This window comes from Gasterosteus aculeatus, chromosome 21 (genome assembly GCF_964276395.1).
Source record: "Gasterosteus aculeatus chromosome 21, fGasAcu3.hap1.1, whole genome shotgun sequence".
Classification (NCBI taxonomy): Eukaryota; Metazoa; Chordata; class Actinopteri; order Perciformes; family Gasterosteidae; genus Gasterosteus; species Gasterosteus aculeatus.
In genome coordinates this window covers 19,254,020-19,278,241 of record NC_135708.1, presented here as the reverse complement: position 1 = coordinate 19,278,241, position 24,222 = coordinate 19,254,020, and the positions used below count along the sequence as shown (strand labels likewise).

The 24,222-nt window shown below is 48.6% G+C and overlaps 1 protein-coding gene across 4 annotated transcripts; it reads left to right on the top strand.

Moving 5' to 3' along the window:
* Positions 1–931: 931 nt before the first annotated feature.
* LOC120811577 (enhancer of polycomb 1a) lies at positions 932–21,807 on the top strand. 4 transcript variants are annotated; one of them, XM_078096201.1, is made up of 16 exons: positions 1,446–1,973; positions 2,749–2,854; positions 9,845–10,004; positions 11,915–12,060; positions 12,220–12,426; positions 12,569–12,717; positions 13,879–14,032; positions 14,909–15,067; positions 15,206–15,295; positions 15,426–15,574; positions 15,795–16,204; positions 16,994–17,164; positions 18,842–18,966; positions 19,207–19,348; positions 19,653–20,055; positions 20,226–21,807. In XM_078096201.1, exons 3-16 carry the CDS (start codon positions 9,905–9,907, stop codon positions 20,296–20,298), a joined length of 2,478 nt encoding a protein of 825 aa, XP_077952327.1. In that variant the 5' UTR covers positions 1,446–1,973; positions 2,749–2,854; positions 9,845–9,904; the 3' UTR covers positions 20,299–21,807. The 4 variants fall into 4 exon arrangements, with proteins under 4 accessions (XP_040022992.2, XP_077952327.1, XP_040022991.2 ...); XM_040167058.2 differs by lacking the exon at positions 16,994–17,164 and having other exon boundaries at positions 932–1,973; XM_078096200.1 differs by lacking the exons at positions 1,446–1,973; positions 2,749–2,854 and adding an exon at positions 4,183–4,677.
* The last annotated feature ends 2,415 nt before the right edge of the window (positions 21,808–24,222 follow it).

The window sequence follows — 24,222 nt, the reverse complement described above, 5'->3', positions numbered from 1 at the left end:
AATGCAGGAATTTGTCTCTGTGACATTGCTGCGGGGACACAGTGGGACACAGTGACAATAACAAGGCAGAACAAAAGCATGCCGCTAAACGTGGTTCAAAGGGACAGGAAACTACAATCACAGCTACAGAAAGGCACAAGAGGGAGTTTATAAATAAAAAAAGAAGTGAAGATGCAGCATTGTATGCGCAACATGTCCTAATAACCCCAGAAGCTAAATAATCAAGTTTGATCACCAAGAACTTCAAATTATCATTGCAATTAGCCCCAGAATGAAGGAGGAAGAATTATGTGGGTTCCACTTTCTTGCCAAAGGAACAAAGAGCGGCATATGATGCACAACTGTGGACCGCAAATGTGAAGAACAGTAATAGCAGCCGTGGAAACAGATCTACTTTTCAATCGGGATCCCTGTCGTGAAGCACAACGGAACAGCATCCTCCCAGCGTGTGTGCATGTGTGTGTGTGTGTGTGTGTGTGTGTGTTGGGGGGTGGGGGCGGGTGTTGATGTCAGGTTACTTTCCTTTTGAGCATAAGATGCAGCCTCTGACCCCAGCACGCTCTGCACGCTCAAGAATTCAAACAGCCCATACATAAACTGCTTCTTCTGCAAGCTGGGCTGTCTGTTGGATGCATGCAAAGTTAGTGTCTTACTATTATTATACAATATATTATTCACATTACATTCACAGAAGCTGATTTTGTGTAGAGCCATATTTTGCAAGGAAAGTCTCCCCCTGTATGCCGACGCCTGACTCTGCTGTGTAACTTGGGTCTCTGAAAGCAGAGAGATAGCGAGGCTGGAGCTCTGCATTGTGCACTGTGATGTCAGCGGAGGCGTGTGCCTTCACATGGGTCTCCACTGCCCTCTAGTTGCGAGGGGAAGTACTTGGCACCCTGCTGGAAATGATGAAGCAGATTCACAATCATTTACAGCTCAGAGGAGGCGCTATTTTGGACACCCGACATGCAAACCCAACCGTTGTATTATAACTGAAAACCTGCAAATAGACCTGCTCGGTAATGTAATGTACTGTACAGCTGTAATAGAGCAGCCAGTGTCTGCGCCAGCTACTTTGCCATGTTCACATTTAAATGTATATTAGGGCAATTGTGTTTTTTTCCCCCCGCCTACAGATGGCTGCTGATGAGCTTGCTGGGAGAGTTTGAGCAAAGCGATATTAATGGTGTCGATGCCTCCTCACAGGGCAGCTCTAACAGCCAGGTGGTGGCGGCGGATCAGAGAAAGTGACTCCGTGTGCTTCCACTATGCGGCATTCTCTTTCATCTGTGTCGGATCGTGAGGAACGTGGGGTGCAAACAGCTTCTGGAGAGCCAGCCGACGTGAAGGAGGGGGAGGAGGAGGGTGAAAGAAGGGGGAGTGAATACGGTTACATAACAAATAGGCTACTGCAAACACAGAGTAGCTGTTGCGTCTTGTCACTTGTTGTGCGTGGCTTTTAGAAAAAACACACACACACACACACACACACACACACACACACACACACACACACATTATTATGATGACTGTTGTTGTGTCCATCAAAAGGTGGGCGGGAGTAGCAGTGAGCTCGTCCTCCTCGCGCTCTCCACAGGTGATTGGTGGCATTCACCGTCCAATCACAACGCGCCTGCAAAGTGCCTCGGTGGTCAGTTTGGATCTTTTCTTTTTTTTTTTTTTACTCCCCCCCTGCCCCCCCCGACTGGGTGGAAGTAACGCTGGGTAACTATCCAAGTTTACCGTCGGCGACGGGAGAGCACTTTCTCCGCCCTGGCGTTTGTTTTTTCTCAGCGTCCCCTCACGGTGACCTCGCCGCACTTTCTGAGATTAGAACATTTCAACTCGTTTTTCCTCCGAGGCGCCCCGAAGGGAGCTAACCAGCGTTAGCATTGGGCTAGCATGACACCCAGAAGAGGGACTGCCATCATCCTCCTCCTCCTCCTTCTCCCCTGTGGCTTTGCTAGCAGCAGGTAAGTTACCACTCGGGCTCGACCCAGTTCCCCCCCCACCTCGTTGTCCTTGCGGGAATCGAGAATGGCGCCTTTCGATTGCGGACAAGTTAGTCGCCAGCTCATACGAAACTAATGCCAGGCTGTCCGCAAACTGTTAGCCGGGCTCAGTGAATGGCGCAGGGTCAGTCGGGGTAGCCGCGCTAAGCTAGCGTTAGCATTGTGTCAGCTAGCTAGCATTGTGTCGGCTAGCCTCCCCGTGCAGAGCCAACAGCTGTTTCTGATATGCGGGCTCGAGGGGAAATACAAACCCCGCTGGAAGCGGCTTCGTAATCCCCTCCGAGCCTTGTTAGTTGTCGTGAACGTAGTACGATTTGTGTCTTTTTTTTTTTTATTGCCTGTCGTCTCCTGTTTATTTTACACCCTGTACTCTTCGACACATTGATGTGCAACCTGTGATATTGCAACACAACTTGATCTGGACTATTGCAGACAGCGTGAAGGCAATAGCATTCTGGGGTAATCCATACTGCCGTTTGAATTGATTAAAGCAATGCGTGTGAGTGTGTGCGCAGTTCAGAATGCCTGTGTGTGTTTGTAGGTAATTGTCATCTTGCTCCATATTTTCTCTGCCTAGTGATCCCACACATGTCAGTTTTTGAGCATAATGGAAGCCCAGCAGAGAAGAAAATGTATGATATGGCAGTATTTGCTTAGACACGGTGCATCCAATGGATCATATCAATCACGTGCGTTTGTTCTACTTGTCTGTCTTTATGGTGACTCTGTTTCACAGGTCTCCGTTATGGTCCGCAGCCGTGAGCCTCCCGGATGGATGACGATTGCCTTCCACATCTCTATGATGCACTCATGCCTGCGGGAGTTCTCGCCAATGCCTTCAGGTGGTTTGCAATTCTTTATCTTTCTCACTATGACTATAAAGTGTGTGTAAAGTTTTTACATATCATGTAGATCAGGGCCCCATCGCTAAAAGGTCTGCAAGCGTCTGATTTCCCAACGCATATGCAGTAAATTGGTATTTGAGCGATTTAATTTGCTGTTTGGCATTTATGAGGTCGAACTTTTCTTTACTTTACATCCTATCAGACTGTGTTGACGGGTATGCACAAAGTTAAGAGTAAAGCCTGATAATGCAGATATTTCTAGGATGAATATACTTATTCATGGTGTTGGTGGACCGTATGTCGGGGGAATCCCTTCTTTATGTTTGCCACTCTTTTGGGCCACATCTTACTCGCACACATCAAACCTTTGTTGCCATGTGATGGGATTACTTGAATCCATGGATCTACCCTTACTTCCGTTGTGGCCATTATATGCTTATGGCTGGACACATTGTGAAAACTGACAGTAATGTTGTGTAAAGAGTGCTTGACTGTGTTCTTTTTAAAGACAAGGTCAAAGTCAATGTAAAAGACTAGTTCAAGTTCTGTATTTTCTGTCTCGTCGCATCTGTGAAGCTTTTGCAGTTGTAGTTTTATCAATTTATGTAAGCGTACCATAGTTTTCTGTTAGGAATGATTACTGCTTAAGTTGAAGAATTCATTAATTAATTAAAGGATCGACTCAATGCAATTAAAACCTTGCATAGCTTTACTAAATTGGTAATTATTGCCCAACTATTTCATGAACAGGTTTTTAGTTGCTGTGTACTGACAGTTTAATGAATTACATGTATATTGATAGCAAAGGCGACAGCAGAGTTGTGAGGATTCCACTGTTTGGACTATTTACACATCTCCTGCACGAAGGCATGAACAAATAGTTCACTGGTAGTTTTTTTAAGAGATTGTCCCATAAGGGGGCGCCATTTGCAAAATAATTGAATCTGACAGGCAGAACAGGTGCGCTTTTTTTGGTTGCACGTTAATTCTAACAAACGACACACGTTTGAAAGTGTCATTCAAAAGTTAAAACTAATTTAAAACAAATATCTAATACGGTATTTGACCCCGAAACCCGAGCTAACAAACACGTCTGCCGTTTTTATTTTTTCTATTTCTACAGATTTATTTATTTTTTACATAGATTAATACTTTTTCCCCCCCCCGTTCGTCAGCATCATCCAGTCATAAAAAAAAAGATCGAAAAAAGACAACATCCCGAACCTGGGAAGTTCACATCCTTTCATCAGCACCCTTCCCGGTACTCACTCACTCACTCACTCCCCCCCTCCTCACCCGCTACCCTAAGGGTGTCGCGAACGCGCACGCGCGCGAAACTGCGTGGGAATGGCTGTTCGCGCGATCGAGGGGGTTGGGCCGCTCGGAGCGAGCGGAGAGCTGCATGAGTTTGTAATGTCCGCCATGTTGGCCATGGCGTATTGAACCGGGGAGGAACAGCGGAGCCTACGGAGAAAAGAGACCGACGGAGAGCGACCGAGACCCGGGCCTGCCCCGGCTCTGTTCGCGCTGCTACGGACCCGTGAGCCTGCTCTCCATTGACCGGCTGACCGTCGCCAGATTCATCCATGAGAACTCGAAGCAGACCGGCTGTTATTCCTAGCAGATCGAATAGATTTATGCTGCATCTTTTAATATAAAAAAAAAACATGAGTAAATTGTCGTTTCGGGCGCGGGCGCTGGATGCTAGTAAGCCTCTGCCCGTCTTCCGCTGCGAGGATTTGCCAGACCTGCATGAATATGCCTCGATCAACCGGGCGGTGCCGCAGATGCCGACCGGCATGGAGAAAGAGGAGGAATCGGTATGTTCTTTCATTGCTGCCCGGCCGATGGCGGCTCGCTTCGGCCGTGTTTTCACACCGAGGGGGCGCCGCTATGTTGCCTGCGCAAGCTTGGGCAAAATGGCCGCCATATCTGCTCCTCTTTTTTTTTTCGCGCACACGACGGAACTCGACGAATACCCGGTATTACGACCCAGCTCCACCGGGGCGGCCGTCTTGAGGCGGCGGCGGGTCGATATTCAATTCGCGGGCCGTGTTGTGTCGGGCCGTTCGGCCAGAAACCGCCGCCGAAAACACAAAGAAGTCACGTGACTTGCATCTGTTCCACCATTTTGTTGACTTTCTCTTTGGTAAAAGGCAAGCGGGAACAGGCCTCGGACGTGGTGCACTTTCCGCGCGCGGGTGCCAGGGGGAGACAGCGAGTCCGCCCCGCCCGGCCCGGTTTGACAGCTAGGTGTTGCGTGTTGACAGCTCCGGCTCCGCCATGTGTGCTGCACACTGTTCGCACTTGCTGTCGCCAGTTTTGCAGTGAAAAATACTTGCATATACTTACACATCCTCCTCTTGTTACATCATCCCTGTCTGTCAGCGTGCCACCGGGATTGTCTTGGCCATGTTTAAAGAGTGTAACGTTATTTGTTAAGGACAACTTGCGGTGGGGGGCATACAGATGCAACAACAGCTAAATATGACTTCAAAGGGACTAAGCTGTGTAGTTTCTAACAAATGCCTAATGGATGCTTGGATTGTCATTGGGGTCTACAGAGGATTTTGTGTGAGTGTTGAACTTCCTCATCCCGGGTCGTACTCGCGTGCTGCAGGTTGTTTTAACCGTAGAAGCGGTTCGCGCGGTGTCTGTCGCCGGGCTGTGACGTCACGGAACGGCGGCTTGTCAAGTTGGCGCCGGATCAGACCACGTGGGTTCACACAGTTGACACCTTGAGTTGCTTTTAGATGCGTTAGTTGGTTGTGGGCGGCAGAATGTCACGGGGGTCGATGGACAGAGAGCGTTACTCTCCGGCGTGTTATCATCAGCAGAGCCAGTCTACGCCACACACACTAGGGAACGCACACCGAGGCCCTGGGGAGTAAGCAGACCCCCTCCCTCACCTACTGTACACACACACACACAGAGCGGCATTACATAACAGAGTGACGCTAGAGATAAAGGGTACAGTTTTACTACAAGGCTGTACGTAGCTCAGCTCCCTGACCCACATCCTGCTGGCAACAGCCTCTCTGTGTGACCACACGCTGACCCGAGGATTTTGTCCTTTTTAGGAGCGAATAAGCACGCGCCATGATGTTGACGAGGGGTTTGACACACACCAAGGGAGACGTTTTCGTAGCCCAGGTCGTCCTTATGGTGGCAGTTTGATGATAGGAAGACCACATCTGGAGGGATGAAGAGCCGAAGCTGATGGACTTTTTTGTTTTGGTTCATTTAAAGCGCTAAAATAAGTGCCTTTTTGCCTCATCGACATTCACAGCCTCAACCCTGACAGGAATAATTCAACTTAAAATTTAATTTATTATAATTTGTGCACCATTTCCACTGGAAGCATTTTACTTAATTCATTAATAAGCTGTGCCCTGCGCCGCATAAAACAATTCCACTGCTCTGCTCCCCTTTGGCTTTCAACAGACCTCACAGGACGAGGCGGGTCGGACGGTGCTGTCATGTTTTAACTTCCAGTGCTGTATTGCAGTTTGACGAAGCGGTGCAGTGGTAACTGCCATAACCACGACGGTGGCCTGCAGCAGCGTCGTGTCCCGTCGCCTAATCAGCGAGTCTGTGATTGTTACATTTGCACTGATGGTGCAGATTAATCAAATCCCGCTCGCAAGGGTCAAATAGACAATGGCTCTCTCATTAAAGCCTCGCGGTTTGCAATGCGGGAAGGACACCAGAAGAAACAAACATGGGAGATCGTAACGAAGTACGTGGTCTGCATAATGGATTGCAAAGATGAATTCTGTTTTGCTCGAGTTCTCTCAATTATGCACAGGCCGCGTTCTTTGGTAATGAGGGGAGAGTGTGTGTGTGTGTGCAGGTCGGGGTGCCGTAGAGAAGTAGACCGAAGTTGCCACAATTATCACACAAGCTTTTTGAAGGCACACACCCTCATTAGAGGAGTACAGCTCTTCTGCAACAACTGTGTTGCACGCTTTGCTTCTTGGATCATATCATTCTGGTGGGTTATTAGAGGCTATGTTTGTTTTTTGTTGCATATATTGCTGTGACTTTTATTAGATGGGGGTGTGCGCCTCGATTCACTTAGCAGATCGCCTTTGACCAAATCTCCCTCCCTCATGAGCTGAAAACACCTGCTGGAGGCCACACTTTTGTTTCCATGGCAACTTTTGTTGAAGTAGTCTATTTCTTTTATTTTTCCGGGAACATTTAATGGGAGGGAACACGTGGGGAAAAATATCTTTTCATGTGTGTCTTTCCATCATCAGAAAGCGGCACTTTCACAAGAGAATATCAGGTTTTGATATTTTCCGCGGGGAGACGCGGGGCATTTAGCAGCCAGACTCTGCTCTCTAGACCTGTGGCCCCGTGGCTGTTTTATTTGTGAAATACCTTTTGGCAAACATTCAGAAACAGGCCAGATACCAACCTCCAGTAGTGGAATGTGAAAACAGACAGTTGCAAGAGGTCCTATAAATACCCTGTCTACTTTTCCCATGTGCCAGTCTCGAAAGCCCTTTATCCCCTCGCCCCATTTTCTTCGGCAGAGGAAATCCCAGGTTGTGAACCTCGGTTGTGAGGATCACAGCGGCATAAGATGAGGATATCTCTTGTCGGTCCGGCTGGATATCCTCTACAGGCGAAGCCAGCTGGGGTTTAATTGGTTCTTTCACTCATCCCTAATGCAACTTCCTCAACTCGCAAAGCTCCGGGTTCATCAGCGAGTCACGGAGGGCTGCTTTTCATGGACGCGTTTGACAAGTCACTGGGCGGGACGGATCAGTCGGCGTGCTGGTTTACCGGTTCAGAAAGTTTACACGAGGTCGAAGACCGGCCACGCGGCTGAGAGCAGGGTAACGGCGAGGAGAAGGTTCATGGCGGTTCAGAGGGAACTTCTTCTATGTTTTGAACTTCATGACATCTGGTGTGTTTCCTCTGGAGGCTCTGGTTTTCCCACCCACAGTTTAAGGTTTGGCAGATCGGATGCAGAATGGTGTGTGTGTGAATGTTTTTTTTAATTTTTTTTTTTTATACACAATGTCATCGAGCATAATCAGAGCTTTAGATGTAGACATTTCAATTTACTACTCAATCTTCCAAATGTTACAAACAAAAGGTCCAGTTTAATGTCTCTATTTCGAGACTCAGCTTTTGTTGATAACCGGTGGCTAAGACTGGCAGTGGCTCCACATAAAGACATTTTATTCTCAGCTGTCAAAGTAAACGGTGTGTTCAGTGTGTGATGTTGTTGTAGCACCACAAATTCTGTGGTTTCAGACCGACCGCTGTCGAGTGGCTAAGCAAAGGCTTGTTGAATGTCGGATCACACGAATCTAGCGGCTTGTTGCAAGCGTTGGTGGGCAGTGAATAACGCAGTGCGAAAGTTTCATGGACCTTATCCGGACTGTCTGCACGCTCGGCAGCTCTCGAAAGCCAACACGGCACTTCTATTTTTCTCCCAAAACCTGTGACTTGCTAGTGTGAACGGGACAAATTCAGCTGTGGTTTTAATTCCCTCTTTGGGGATTTGTGACTAGAAGGCACGTTGTTATTAGTGCATGCAAGTTCACATCCTCACATCACTTCCGAGCCACCAATAAGCCTGCAGCGGGTGACGGAGGTTGCCTCAATCCTCTCGTGCGATCACTTTCGCATTAGTCACCGAGGCCTTGAAGGATAACCTGACAGCGGTCAACAATAAGCCGCCCTCTTTGTGTCGGTTGTAGAGAAAGTGTACAGCGAACGGCGTGTTGATAAGCTCGCCAGGGACGGCAGGTTTAGCTCGGGCAACACGCTGTGTCCCTTCATGCCAGCGCTCGGCTCTTGACGTGGTTCTTCTGGTGCTCCGCGTAGAGCCGGGTCACACTCGCATGGTGGAAATCAGCCGTACACCTACGCGGTTTGCTTGATGGTCCCGTTCGCCAGCCCCTGAGCACTGACCTTGATCTCCAAATCCAACCCGAGAAACTTCAGATGTGAAGGAAAAAAAGTGTAAGTGTATTGTGTAAAATGAGTAGGTGCCGTGTTAAAATACTGACCTCAGTCAGTTGGAGTGAACTCAAATGTGAGTTCAAAGGTCAAACGGACTCATTTGCGAACATCCTGCCTTAGGCTGACAATTTTAAAGTTCCAGATTTGCAGCTGCAGACATTTGCAGATATCGTATCTGCTCCCATGACTCAGCATCTTTTAACTTTTAGGAGGGGTTTCTTCTCGGTGTGACTTTTCTCTCACTGGTAGACGCAGCAAATAAACAGTGAGTCACTGTTGGTTCAGTGGGACATCTGTGCTGGGCTCAAAATGACGTCTTTTCCAGCGACTGCATGCTTTGAAATACTGCCGCTCTGACTGAATCCCACGTCTGTGTACGCCGATGGGATTGATGTGACCAAACATCCTTCAGCACTTTTCCACCTGTGACTCATTTCTCTTGAGGTACATTGTCTAACACTGCTCCTGCATACTAAAATAAATGGTACGTTCTGCCTGGATATACAAGCCAAGACGAATGGCCACAGATTAAGTAGAGAAGTCGGCTGAGAAATGGCAGGAAAAAAGCGCGGGAAGATACTCGGTAAAAGGCTTTTTTGTTATTGCCAGCATGTTTTGCGCTCCTTTAACAGGCTATAATTCCCAATAATGCTTCGGGACAGACACTGTAAAACAACAACAAGCCCATGTTGACATCGGTACCTTTTGAATATCTGCTGGTTTTGTGGCTGTAAAGAGACTGAGATCCTGTTTTAGGTTCTATAATTAAGTAATGTGTTGCACTCATGGTGCAATGGATGAATTCTTTCACCAACTATCAATCATGTTGGTTTTTGTTCCAGCTACACCCCAGTATGCTTGTTAGTGGATGCATAGAGATTATGAATGAATGCCTAGTGGTGGATGTTGGCGTGTGCGTCTGGGAGAAACCGACAACCTGCAGAGCTCCCTAACTTGCAGACAGTGTTTTGTAACCAGCTCCTCTTCTTTCTCTCCTCCCAGGAGCACCATCTCCAGCGCGCCATCTCGGCGCAGCAGGTGTACGGCGAGAAGCGAGACAACATGGTCATCCCCGTCCCCGAGGCCGAGCGCAACATCACGCACTACGAGTCCCTCTACCCCGGGGAGTTCAAGATGCCAAAGCAGCTTATTCACATACAGCGTGAGTAGCACACGGATTATCCTCTTAGCTGCATTAGTGTGTCTGTGAACACGGAGCAGTGTTGTCGCCGCTCGGATGCCCCGGGGGGGGTGTGCGACTGTTTCCGCGGGTTTTACGCAGCTCGTAGTGGGAGAGTTGCGTGCATGAGTTTGGGATTTTGTGGTGTGTTTGGTTGTTAGTGTGAACGTCAGTCCAGGCTGACTCGTGTCAAATCATGAGCTGATGAATGTCAGATTGTATTCATGGAGCGTGTGTGGTAAGCGACACGCAGCAATGGGAAAGGCCCGTCTGTACGTTTGTGCTGACACGCGCTGTGCGTCACATCGAGATCGTTGTTGTCCCCCGAGGCTGTCGACATGTGTGAAATCAGAAGAAAGGTCTGAAAGTGTTGGCAGCGGTCTCCATGGGGGATACAAATTAAGGGTCAGCAGGCCGCTGATTCGGCTTGAAGTCGGTATGCTCTATTCAAAATGACATCGAGCAACCAAAAGGAAGTGCTGCACGTGTTGAAGCGTCGCAGGTTTTTGGTTCCTACAGTGACATGATTGTAGATGTTCCTTTGTGTGGGGGAGAGTGAGGCCTTGAATAAACGGAGCTTGTTCGGTGTTTGGATAAGTGAAATGTAAAGCCCAGGCAGCGCTGTAGCTGGTAGTTTTCTAACCTTTTAACTATTGGGCGGTGAGAAGGAATGCTGCATACTTTGACAGTTTAATGCGTGATTCACATTGCAGCCCCGATAGCAGCTCTGCAGTAAACACGTGTGCTGTTTTTATATATTTTTTCGTGCATTAGTCTCCGTAGGATTGCGACAGACTGCCACTTCTTGCATTTTGCTAGACTAATAGGTCCCAGGCCGTAGCCTGGGATTGTGGCCAGAAGTGAGCCACGGGCAGTATGCACTAAGTGGTTGGTTAAGTTCCCAGCCTGGATGCCGGTGTCTGTCCTGCAGCACTGCTTCATGCAGTCGGGGGAGGCACGGACCCAAAAACAAACATTCTGCTCCGTCATGAAGAAATACTGTTTATTTTTATCAGAAGACAAAAGCATCTTCATTTCATACCCAATGACTTGTTTCCTCCAGCCTGCTGGGAATGTACCGCTGCTGAATACTGACTCAGCATTAGGAATCTCTTGGCACCTCACGATTCGATTCCGATTCAGAGGTCAACGATTCGATTCTAAACTGATAAAACGATTATCGATGCATCTCGATTTTCTCATCTGAGTTTGCTACTCAGAGGTTGCTAATCACTTCCTACTTCATTTTTTAATTAAAGAAAATCAACAGATGAATTACCTTCTCTAATTTTTTATAAGAGAAAAAAAAATCTTTGTCACAAATGTTATTTTCTATCAACAATGCAAGAACCAATGCAGCTTGCATTTTAACACAATATGGAAGTAGCCTATGTCAAATTAAACAGATTCATTTTTCTTTTAAATGAACAAAAAGCTGCTCTTAGTCTCAGACCGGTCCGTATTTGTAAAATACCGGAAAAAAGTCCAAATCTGTGAATATCTTGCCAACTTTCAAGAAAACACCTTCGAGCGCGAGCAGAGACTAACCTCGCGAGCGAGGAAGTTTACGCTCCGTGAGCGAGCAAATATCTCGCGCGAGACAGACTTTTTATTTATTTTTTTAATTCCGATTATTAACTTTTCTGAATCGAGACCGAATCGTTGTAGAGAGAATCGAGAGAAATCGAAAAACCATGACTTAAATGTGGTGGATCCCATTTGTTCTTGTTTTTATTTAAGTTCCCCAGTCTGACATATCTAATCCAACACATGGTCAACATTATTAAACAAGACTCACTATTGAATGATTTTGCACCGAGCATCCGGCTGCAGCAGCATTAACTGAAGCGATGCCTTTTGAGTGAAGTGACCCACTCTGCTCCGTCTCACAGCTTTCAGCCTGGACACGGAGCAGCCGGACTACGACCTGGATTCCGAGGACGAGACGTTTGTGAATAAGCTGAAGAAGAAGATGGAAATCACGGCCCTGCAGTTTGAAGAAATGATCGACCGGCTGGAGAAAGGCAGCGGACAGCAGGTATTTGTCCATCTGCGTGGCCTCTGCACAAACACACGTGTGGCTTTGCCTTTCCACCTCTGGACGTAGGTAGCCGGTGCCCTGCTGTCTGCAACACGAGTACTTGTTGAATTCATCGCCGCCGCTCTGACCTCCTGCACCTCCGACTGTCCTCCACAGCTCGTCACTCTCCAGGAGGCCAAACTGCTGCTGAAGGACGACGACGAGCTGATCAAGGAGGTGTTTGACTACTGGAGCCGCAAGAGGAAAGTCAGCAAGGGTGGCTCCCTCATCCCCAACGTCAAGCAGGAGAAGAGGGACGGCTCCAGCACCAGCGACCCTTATGTGGCCTTCCGCCGACGGACGGAGAAGATGCAGACCAGGAAGGTAGGGATCTGTTCGGACAAATGCCGCCTTCTCAGTGTACTGTCTTTTCTTATCTTAAAGGGAGGTGCTGTTTTTATCCATTGCGAGACAAGTTTCAGCCTAAACGGGAATCGTGTGTGAATGCTCGCTGTTACACCTCCAGAACCGAAAGAACGACGAGGCATCGTATGAGAAGATGCTGAAGCTGCGCAGGGACCTGAGCCGAGCCGTCACCATCCTGGAGATGATCAAGAGGCGAGAAAAGAGCAAGAGGGAACTGCTGCACCTCACGCTGGAAATAGTGGAGAAGAGGTAAGAGCCATCGGCCCACAGAGGCTGTTGAGGTTGGCAGCAGTGCTTCAGCTACCCTGTTAGGCATGCAGCCATTTCCGGGATGGGTTCCGGACAGTCTTTAACACTAATTGTTTATCTCCCGAAAGCCAAAGGAGAGGCCATTAAGACTCCCGATTGATAGTGTGAAGAGCAAAGCCGATATATTCTGTATATTATTCTGTTATGTCAGGCTTCACTGCTGGTGTTAATTGGGGCCACCGTCATGTGCAGTTTTCTGTTTTTAATGCAGTCCACCCAGTTTCATTTATTACTCTGAGCAAATTATCTTATGGACTTCTCAGACTCTGAAGAAGTCCACTAGGATGTGTGTTTGGGGTTTTCATTTACCCCCTTTCTCCTTCGAGCCCCTGTGAATTGTTCTTTTGTTTCCTCCGTGGAGCCTTTGTGATCCGTCTGAACATGATGTGCGAGTGGAATGAATTTTCTCATGAATGCAGCTGTCAGCTTGAGCTTAAATTGGACCCTTCGCCTTCAAATGGTTTTGATTTGTAGTGACATTTCAATTTCCTCCGGTTATCTCGGCGCTGTTTCAGCCTGCGCATCACCGCCAGTGTTCACTCCCAGATTGGACCCCCTCTGGTCTGAACAGACCACTATTCACTTCATGATATAACGTGTGGCGTGACCCAGGTGTGCTGCATAGCGTGTACGAGTAACATAACAAAGCCACGTCAGCCCCATATGCTGTTCTCAAATATGCAGTTATTACATTACATTACATTACAAGCTATCATGTTGCGGAATATCACCGTTGATGCTTCCTAACCCACTCATTTTTAAGTGCTTAGGCCAGAACACACGTTATGTGGGATAAGTCGGTTAAAGATTAATAGAGTAATTGTTGGTGTTTTTCAAATTGTGAGCGGGAGAAACACGAGACCTTCCATTAGCACCTGAATAATCCCTTTTTAAGTTGTTGTTCTGAGGAAAGAATAAGCCAGCGTCTCAAAGCATGTCTCCATCTTTAAGCCCTTCGTTTAGTCTGCACTGACACGTCTGGGACCTGTTTCTATGAAGTCGTTCATTTTACCCTCAAATGAATCCCTCCATACAGTCGGTGTGTAAATAAGCCCCCCAGGTTGGCTCACAGTCTCCTCCACCCTTTTCTGCGTCCCTCAGGAATGGAATGCCCGACTTCGGCAGTGAGGTGATGGCCGAGGCGCTAGCACAGCGAGCTCTGGTGAAGCCGGTGTACACCATCCCCATCATTCCCCCCTCCAACAGCTCCCAGTACAGACACCAGGACCACATGGACATGAAGGACTACAAGAAGGTAAGGCCCTGCATTCTCAGCAACGATTCCCTCCTCTGATCAGTGAGAGAAGGTTATTGGCTTCGCGTGATGACTCATGCAGGGAGATCTCGGCATCGGAAGTACTTGCTGTAAAATGGCAACCTGTTATGAATTTATGAAACTCCTTATGAGTTGTTTTCACGGGGCTCTGTGGAAGCCATCAGCCAGGAGAAAAGCCTGCTCATTGAGGCGGGAGGGCGCAGGGCTGTATGTGCTGACTCCTTCAAACCGAGCATTTAATGTAAGGCTGTCGCCGTATGCGTTGACAATGTGGCACTTCATCACACGGCAGGAGTGTGAACTCTGTGTCATCAGCTCCAGTGTCCAACAGCCTCTGCAGGGAGGAAACCATTTCCCCCTTTTTGCACTTCCTTTTGCTCTACCAGCTGTTTGACTTTTCCCTTTTGTTTCCTCTTTTTTGGGGGGGGGCAGGGGGGGTCTAACTCGCCCCCTCCCCTCGTCACACTAACACTCACGTCTTCCGCTGATTTGACACGGCAGTTCTACGCCGCAGGGTCCCTGCCTCTCTGTTTGCTTTGTCCCCTGCGTCTGTGGGCTGAATGGGATCCGACTAATCCTCGTAGAGTTGCAGTCTGTTCGGGCGGGGAGGGGTCGTCCCAGTGGGGAAGTCGGGGCGAGCGGTGCACGGGGTGGATTGAGGAGGGAAGGGGCAGCCATCTGGCTCAGCGGCGGCATCTGTCACACGCATCTATCTGCATATCAATGCCTCTTTTTTTTCTATACACACACACGCTCTCCACCTGTACCTGCACCACCAACGATGCCGGCAGAAATGCTTTTCTGTAAATGACGTAGAATAAAGATTCACGCCCGCTTTCAATCCACTCCTCGCAGCCGGAGAAGACGGAGGCGGTGCGAACCAAGAGGAAATACGAAAAGAAACCCAAGATCCCCCCCCTGTCGGCGCCTCAACATTCGGGGCCCTCCGTGTTCAATCCCAAGGACCTCAACCAGTACGATTTCCCCAGCTCGGACGAGGAGCCCTTCTCACAGGTAACGGGCTCTCCTCTCAGATCACATTCAGGTTAAACGGAACGCTGCTCTTAAGCAGCTAAACCTTTTGGCACGTGATTTGTACAAAAGGCCGTGGTCGACGCTTTCTTATTGGTTTCCGTTGTGTGTGTCGTACAGATCCATTCAGGCTCCTCTGAGGCAGAAGAGGAGAATGACCCAGATGGCTGCTACGCGTTCAGGAGGAAGGCCGGCTGTCAGTACTACGCTGTGAGTGCCCTCCTGTGACTCTCCAGCTCCTATTTATAGCCACTAGTCTGGCTGTTAGTCTCCCACTCCCTGCTGAAAAAAAACAATGCAATGTATTATCCAATATCTCTCTCTGCTCTCGTTCCTCCAGTCCCGTCCGGACCAGAGTGGCAGCTGGCCCTGGGTGGGCCCGTCAGAGGGTGGGCTCGGAGACACGCGCTTCCGCTACTGTCTGACCTCACTGAACATGCCAAGGCGCTGCATAGGTTTGGCACGGCGCCGCGTGGGCAGAGGGGGCAGGTGAGTTCGGAGACTGGATCTGGGATGTTTGGATTCTTCAGCAAATGGAAACTGATTTCTAAGTTTGGTAATTGGCCTCAACCAGAAATTCACTGGCAACTATACTTGTCCATTACTTACGGTCTTAGCCAGAGGATGATGTAATGACGCGGCGTGTTCTTTCTTTGATCCCACCTCACATCACTCACCAATGGGGACTTATTCTTTGTTTTTGTTTCAGGGTCTTGTTGGACAGAGCGCACACGGATCTAGACGGCATCTGCCTGGACTCGGACCCGGAGCCCGAACCGCTCACCTCACCACTTCCTCGTTCCCCGCTCCGCAGCACCAACGCCAGTACCTCAGAAACCAATACCTCGGACCCAGCCAGCTCCGCCCACCCCCCCTCCTCCGCATCGCCCTCCTCGTCGCCGACACCTGTGGACCTCAGCCAGATTCTTTTGAACATTAAATGCTGCCGCTGGAGGCACTTCAGACCACGGACGCTATCCCGTCACCTCTCGGGTGGAGGAGACTTGTCTCGCAGAGGATTTAGGGATTTCAGCCGGACTCTGTCAGGACTAACCCGAACTCTCTCTGGAGGAGCCGGCTCCCAGAACCGCACCGGTCCGGCCCCCGCCCCCGTCCACGGTGAGTCGTGTTCTCCTCCTCCGTGCTGCCCCGTGTGCTGCTTCTTTGGCTGTGTGCATCGGTCCCATCGCGCTTGGCTCTGTTACTTTATTGCGTTCTTATGTATTGAGTGTCTGCAGCACAAGAAGCCAATTTAATAATGTTTTGATAAGCTGTCATTTTCCAGTGTTACTGATGCTGACACTTAAGCTCTGGGAGTATTTAGCAAAGCCAGTTGGTCCTTGGTGCGTTTATAAGCATTTGAATTCAGTCCGAGCATCATGACATTATTTTAGTGTTTAGGTACTTTCTTCTGGTGGGCTGTCCAACACGTATTAGGCCACTTTGTCTGACTTTGTTTTATTTATTTATTGTAGGACATTTTTAAGTTGCTCCTGCCAACAGGGATTCAACCAATCAAGAGTGTTTTCATCCACTTTAATCAGCAGGTGGCGAGAAGGAACCACAAACTTAACTTTGTTCTTGAGGGATTTTGGCATTGATGCAGCGACAAATAGCAGAAAGTTAATACACACTGCACTGCTCCATCCCTGCTCCATCAGGGCGCCGCTTAGCCCGACGTGAAGCTTTGTTCAAATGAAAATGGGACACTTTTTTTTTTTTCCCTTACCAAATAATGTTGACAATGAAATGGACCCTCATGGGCCGCCTGCCTGCGCGTGCCGATGCAGTTGATATGGATCTCATTTGAAGCTAGCACACACTTTTTCATCAGAGACTAGCGTTGTATTGATTTCATTACTTGTCCATTTATTTACATAATTTGTGCGTTGCCATTTACTTTGCAAGCGCCATCTGATGCGTGGTGGTGCTGGCGGCCCCTCCCATCCATGGACTCTGAACTGGGCTGCTCGAGGCAGTGGCTGCTTTGTGCTGGGCCACATTGTGGAACATCTTCTTCACGTGGTGACTTGTCCTCCTCTGGGGACGGGAACGACTTCAGACCGCTCGTCCATAAAAGTTAACCCGCAGTGGTTCCGTTGTATTTAGTAGCTTGTCTTTGACCTGTTGCATGTTGGTGGAACTGATCCCCTCAGTCAGATTGCTTGGTATTTAGTTTACAAATATTAGTAAGAGGATTGTGTGCGTGGTACGAACAGTAGCCTGCGTGGTGGGACGTGTGTCATGCAGTCGGTTAGAAGTGTGTTTGTCTAAATGTATAAGTAGCTCTACGAAGGGTCATTTGGTAAATATTTCTACCACAATGGCCGCTCAGAAAATGTTAACTAACAAACAATTATGGGATTATTTCATTTGGATTGTAATCATATGGACAAACAAAACATCCCTGTAGGGCTGTCACGATATCAAATGTTTGTTGTGCGATTATTGCACCAACATTTATTGCAATATGTGATCAGACCTTTTTATGCCACTGATAACATAATGACAATATAATAGCATATAGTAATAATAGTACGCTATTTCAAGGTACGTTTTATTTAGTTACACATTAGAATCGGAATGTGAAAAAATATATCCTATATAAAAATAAAACAAAAAAAATAAGTGCAAGGGACACGGAGCGGGCGAAGCATCGGGCTTGGTGCGATGCGGACGGGTTCATAAAAATGTGTCCAGCGGAAGGTCGCACCGCGGCAGCCGGGGACGTTTAACCTGGGGAGGTTTAACACGGGGCTTCGACCGCCGGCAGGGCGACGCGCTCTGCGGCCGCAGGGAGAGACGAAGCAGCCCGGTGGCCGCAGGGCGACGCGCTCTGCGGCCGCAGGGAGAGACGAAGCAGCCCGGTGGCGCCAACAACTGGTAGGACAGCGTTCAAAGAGACGAACGAGCAGTCCGGAGGAACAGACAGTAGTTCAGTTTGAAAGACCGGGCGGATGGTTGTTGTTTTCTGTGTTTTTTGTGTTGCTTCTCTTCACCTGTCGGTGTCTGTGTGCGCCTGCCTAAGCCCCGCCCCCGCTTTCCACAAAGAAAAGGGGCCGAGGCAGCGCGAGCAAAATGCGAAATGATTGCACGTGATTTCAGAGTGTGCGATATGTCATTTTATCGCATATTGCGACGGGCCTAAATCCCTGTGTAACTTCCTTTTCCTGATGTGGTGCAAAACACCATTTTCTAGGAAAGAATTCATTGGCATTTAAAACAGCTGACTTTTACTCGTCTCCCATGGTTTCCTAATCTGATGGAATTTGCTCCGGTTTAATTTGTTTTTAATGTATCAGATTCAGCGAGAATTTATATATTGCGTAATCTTTTTGTTGCTGCCGAAGGCCTTCGGTCTTTAATATAATGTAAGGAATGGAAGAGCACTTGTTTTTTATTGACGTCTGTATTTGGTGAAGGATATTTGCCCCTCGGAGGCTTATTTCAGATGATGGAAGCGGGGTGTGAGTGGCCGTAGCTCTGGTTTCCTACACAATTCTAATCCCGGCACGTTGTAATTTCCTGCTTGGGTGTCGGCGGCGAGCTGTTTGTGCTGCTTCATGTTCATGTTTGTAACGTTATTCTACGGAAAACACTGGCTACTACTTCAGCGCTCTAACGTGTGCTCGCTCACTGAAGCACTAGATATACTAGCAATAGATTATTGCTCACAGCCACAATGTCCGCCGTGATAAACGGTCCACAAGAGGGCCAATTAAAGCGCGACTGACTCCTTGACCTCCGTGTCCGCAGTGTTGACGGCGGAGCAGTACCAGCAGCACCAGGATCAGCTGGCGCTCATGCAGAAGCAGCAGCAGCAGCAGAGCCAACAGCAGCAACAAGCCATCCCCCCGGCAGCCCCCCCTCCCAGCACGCAGGTCAGTGGGCGCGCAGTGAAGCCCCCCCCCCCCCCCCCCCCCGTGTGGAACGAGTTTCCCCTGTTATGGAAATAACGGTCAGTCCACCCCCCAGCTAGGGGAAATGGGCCCGTATTCATCCACCGGCCCACTTCCTGTGGGCTGGCAGCAGTAGTGCTGACTGCGGTTTTCATACATGTTGAGCAGAGCGATTTTTTTTGTTGGACGGGGCCTGATGTTCGGTGTCTGGTTTCCGTCCAGGCGCTCGCGTCCAAGACGCTGGACCAGGCCAGCGCCCAGTTTGCTGCCTCGGCGCTCATCACCACCGACCAGCTGCTGGCCTTCAAGTCCAAAGAGGAGCTGGTGCTGGCAGGCGGAGTCAACGGGGTCCTGGCAGGTGCAGGTGAGGGCCGCTCATTATTATAATTACAGCCAAATATTTTGTTCTGGTTTCTTTCTTTTGAGTGTTGATTACATTCCTCAGAAAGCGACGTATTTCTAGTGTTCATGGACCCCCTCCAGCCTTTTTCATAACAATTATGAATTGGGAACGAGACCAAATTAAAACCCCTTTTCATGAGGACGATTTTATTAAACCATTACCAGCACACTAACCGATCTGAGCGCAGCATCATTACCTTCTAGAAGTGTCGGACGTTCATTCTGTGGTGTTGAACATGTCTTCATGCCCCCCCCCTCCCCACCAGGTGTTTTCAAAGGCTTGCATCTCTCCGGCGGCATGGCGGCCCCTCACCCGACCAACCAGTCGACGCACACCACCAACACCCTCCCCTCGGCGGCCCCCACTTTCCTCCAGCCCTCCTCCAACTCGACCACCCCGTCCCCCGCCAACGCCGTCCCCGCCTCCCTCACCTCCACCCCCAGCGCAGCGGCAGCGCTGGGGTTCCTGGGATGCAGCGCCGCCAGCGCCCCCACCGCCACCACTCAGGTCCTCCTCGGGAACAACATCTGTCTGAGCGTGCCGTCGGCCGGACGCCACGTCCCCCGGCCCCTCGGCAACGTGCCACCTTCTGCCTTAAAGCTGTCGGCCACCACCAACCTGCAGATGCCCAAAGTGTCCGGAGCGTCGTCCATGGACCTGGGCTCACGGTGAGGCTCCCAGAGGGGGGCGTTTGTTTCGGATCGCTGGGAGTAGTTTACACTGTAACCACGGCAACACACAGCTATGGCCTCCACGGGCGTCTCCGACACACACGGCTAAATCAACACGCAGAAGGAGATGGCGTTATTGTTATTGTCTCTCTCTCTCTCCTCCACAGGGATAATCACGACGAAGACAAGCCAGCACTGAACAGTATAGCAGACAACACAGTGGCCATGGAGGTGACGTAGTAGCAGGGCGGAGAAGGGTCCACTCTTTAGGTGCTGTGCATCGTAGCATCGGGGATGCAGAAGGGACAGCAGGACGAGGACGGACGATTCTCATCTCTCATACTTTTTAAAGCTTTTTTTTTTTTTTTTTTTTAAGTAAAAGATTGACATCTGTAAATTATGAATATGGTAAAATTAGTATCTGTACAGTAACTACATATTTGTAATACCCCCCTCCCCCTTGTATATATATTACTTGAATACAGAACTGTCCATTTGTGATGTTTTGCACTTGGGAGTCCAACTTACAGGAGGGAAAAAAAGAGAAAGCCATGTGACTTGTGGCGCGTGTGAGAGGTGTGCGAGTTGTACAGAGAAGAGTTTTATCACATGTGCATGGTGCGGAGCCTGCTGTTTTTATCTATTTATTGTGCTGTGTTTACAGTTCATTTGTTTGGGTTTTTTTTGTTTTTTATTTGTACACTGTACCTTTTGTTGGTTCCTGTGCTGTAGTAAATGTTAGGTAGCTACGGACTCCTGGGTATTTTTGTATAGTGTGAACACAAAGCAGGTCCCCCCCCCCCCTCCCACACACACATGTTTATTTTGGGTCCCTGTGCTTCTCTCTGTGGATCATGGAATATGGTGAAAATGAATGGTGGCACACATGCAGACCGGGAAGAGGAGGAGGATGAGGTGTCCGGTGCGCCTCTTTTCCTGGGAGCTTCCGTTAACGTCGTCCCAAACACGAGTAACAAAACAGGGGTGAAGTCTCTTCCCAGAAGCCACTGCTGCTTCTGACTAAAGCACTATTTTTTTGTGATGGTTTTATTTGTTCATGATTTTGAAAAATATTAATGCTGCTTTTGTATCGTTTGTTTTTAAAGGGGTTGTTCTTCATATTTCATGCGAGCAAAGTCCCCAAAATATTTGTTTTTATCCCACAAACATTTTTGTAAAACAAAAATTCAGTTATTTTTGTAATGTTTTTATTTTTCTTGTTCTTGTGGTAAACTTGATTGTAAGCTTTTCGTTAATTGAAAGACTTCTTTCTTTGGTTCATTTGTTACTTGTACTTGCATAGGTGACAAGGGAGGTGAATGGGCAGTAATCGCTGTACGTGTTTCATCATTCCAATTTTTATTAACAAAAAATGCTAATGGGGGGGCGGAGGGGTGGTGGTGGAAAAAAAAAGTTTTCTCCTCTTCCCCTTTTTGTCTTTTATTTTCATTTTTTCTTTGAAAAAATACTCTCCAGACGGCTGCAAGGCCAAAAGAACCACAAGTATTGGGTGCCTTCCTTTGGGGAATTCTATGTACTCTCTTCTGTGAAGAGTTTAGGCACAAAGGCAGCATTACTTAGTAGTGCTTCTCGTCTTTGTCACAATCTGAATGCCCGGTCCAATGGCAGGATGTATCCTTGAGGTTTACTTGTCCCACCTGGAGGCTGCAGAGACTAAAAAACAAAAAAAAAAATGTGACTGAACTCTCACTAAAATAAGACAATAAAGCCCAGGGCATTAAATGTGAATCATTAAGAGTCTGTGTCGTTTGTGTGTCTCTGGGAAGCTCAAAGCGCCGTTTGTATGTTAAACCGTTAAGCGAATAATTCTACACAGAGTTCACGAATCGTCAGTGAGCGAGGACACTCCTTTCTCTGTAATGAAGTAACGCCCTCCCTGGGGGGGCTGACTTTTCTCTAAAGCTGATAGAGACGCTGAGTCATTTCAGGGAATTAGAGTGTGTGTGTGTGTGTGTGTGTGTGTTACACTTCTTGGGACACTGTCACCTCCAACGGCCACTAACACTTAACACATTCTGTCTGTTCTGTTTCTTTGTTCTCCTGAGAACAGAAGAGTAACTGTCCGGGGGGGTAAGAACTTTCTGGGTCTTTTATGCTAAGCTAACCAAACCAGCCACTGGTACCAGAAAATATTTAGTATATTATATCGGCCGACGTCCTCACTATGGAACCTGTGGTCTCTCTGCACATCAAAGTATTTCTCACTTTTTACAAAGTGACTTCTTTGCCTTTGGAGGCGCAGTAAGAAACCAGCACACGTTTCTCGTGTGTGTGTGTGTGTGTGTGTGTGTGTGTGTGGGGGGGGGGTGTTTAACATGTTGCATGTAACTATATCCTCTCAAGGCCCCATTCTCAGCAGGAAAGTTCACTTGAACCTGCGTGTTTAGTCAAAGCACAAAAGATTTCATCCAAACACGCGGGGCAGCTGTGGCCACCGCTGGGTCGGATGACGGTGAAGGGGGGGGGGGGGGGGGTGTTACTCACCACCAGCCTCACACATGTTGTCACCACAGGTGGGGATTCGCAGAACCCCCCCCCCCCCCCCCCGTTCTGTGAAAGCTGAGTCCGCTTTCAGAGTAACCAAGAACAGGAAGTGAAACGCACGCTAGATTACAAGAAGCGTGTGAGAGGATCCATCAAAGTGATGCAACTCAAATGAACGGATTGATTTCACACGGTGAATATTCACATGCATCAATGCAAGAGGACAAAAGTTACCACTGACTTCACTGGATTGTTTGTTTAAATCCAACTTGTAAACCATGATCGATTACATTTTGACAGTTGACTATTTAAAAACGTTAACATTTTGTTAATGGTTTTCTATTTTTGAGGCCTAAAAATGCAATTTATTTCCTCTTCATTTGATTAAATGAACACCCTGATTTCTACAGTAACAATGAGTGCGCCACTGCAGCGTTTAAATCCTTTAATGTCCGTTGAAAATGTGTCGTCTCTCACTCATCGTATCAGGCAGCGGCATCCGTCTCAAAAGTCCGCGCTTTACTCACCATGCAACATTAATTTAAAGACATGTCTCTGCTTGCTTCTATTTTGTATATTCTATTCACAGCTCTACAATCCCCCCCCCTCCATCCATCGCTCAATCTGACACACATTTATATTAACTGCTCAATAATCCGCTGCACTGGAGAGTGATGTGCACACACATAAACGTCTACGGCCTTAAGTTCAAGAGCAGAAGACCTCGATGTGTCGCCGCTTTAAAAGCCTTTCACACGCGATCAGCAAGGATGTGTTCATCTCCATCTGCCTGAGTATACTATGGATCAGTAGCATGGACCAGAACCATGGACCAGTACCATGATCCAGCACCATGGACCAGAACCAGTACCATGGTCCAGTACTATGGACCAGTAGCATGGACCAGCACCATGAACTAGTACCATGAACCAGCACCAAACTGCCGCCCCCCCCCCAAACATGCACACATTGTTTTCAGTGTTTTCAGAAAAGACTATCTGTGTGCTGTCAGACACGGCGAGGAGTGAAGTGACCTTTCAATCACTCCGGGGACGCAGGCGGGCGGAGCCGCCGCCGCCCCCCCCTCTTCGGGAAAAGATTGGAAAAACGTTTGCCCGGATTTTGTTGCTAGGCAGCGAGCGAGGCGCCGCAATGACAGTGTGTCAACAATGAGAAGACAATGAGCTTGCCGCCTGGTCGCGGGAGATGAGCGGGCGTTTGATCCAAGGCCGCTGGGAGGCGGGGGGGGACTCACGGACGTGCTGTTCTGTATGTCACGCCGGTAATTGGCATATCCCCTCAACGGCCAACGACCTTCAAATCACTTCAAGTGGAAACACAATCCAGGCTGTGTGTGTGTGTGTGTGTGTGTGTGTGTGTGTGTGTGTGTGTGTGTGTGGGGGGGGGGGGGGGGCGGGCGGAGGCCTTAATTGCACAACCTGGGCGGCCAAATCAATGTGTTGATGACAGTAATTTCTATCTTAATTACTTAACATTCACAGCGGCGTGAGACGGTCTCACGCGGGACCCGGACAGCGTCCTCCTGGGTCAAAGTTCTGTCCTGTCCTGCTCCACCTTCAGGGCAGATTTTGGTTGGACAGCTTCTCCACTTCTGCCGTAGCCGCCGTGTCTCGTACGAATGATCGTCCACCCGAACCG

Bases quoted from the DNA above. Each gene is read 5' to 3' on its own strand.
- LOC120811577 (XM_078096200.1), top strand. From the start codon at position 4,525: ATGAGTAAATTGTCGTTTCGGGCGCGGGCGCTGGATGCTAGTAAGCCT. The intron at 15,068-15,205 runs GTAACGGGCTCT...TGTGTCGTACAG, and splicing joins ACGAGGAGCCCTTCTCACAG to ATCCATTCAGGCTCCTCTGA. The intron at 18,967-19,206 runs GTCAGTGGGCGC...GTTTCCGTCCAG, and splicing joins CCCCCCCTCCCAGCACGCAG to GCGCTCGCGTCCAAGACGCT.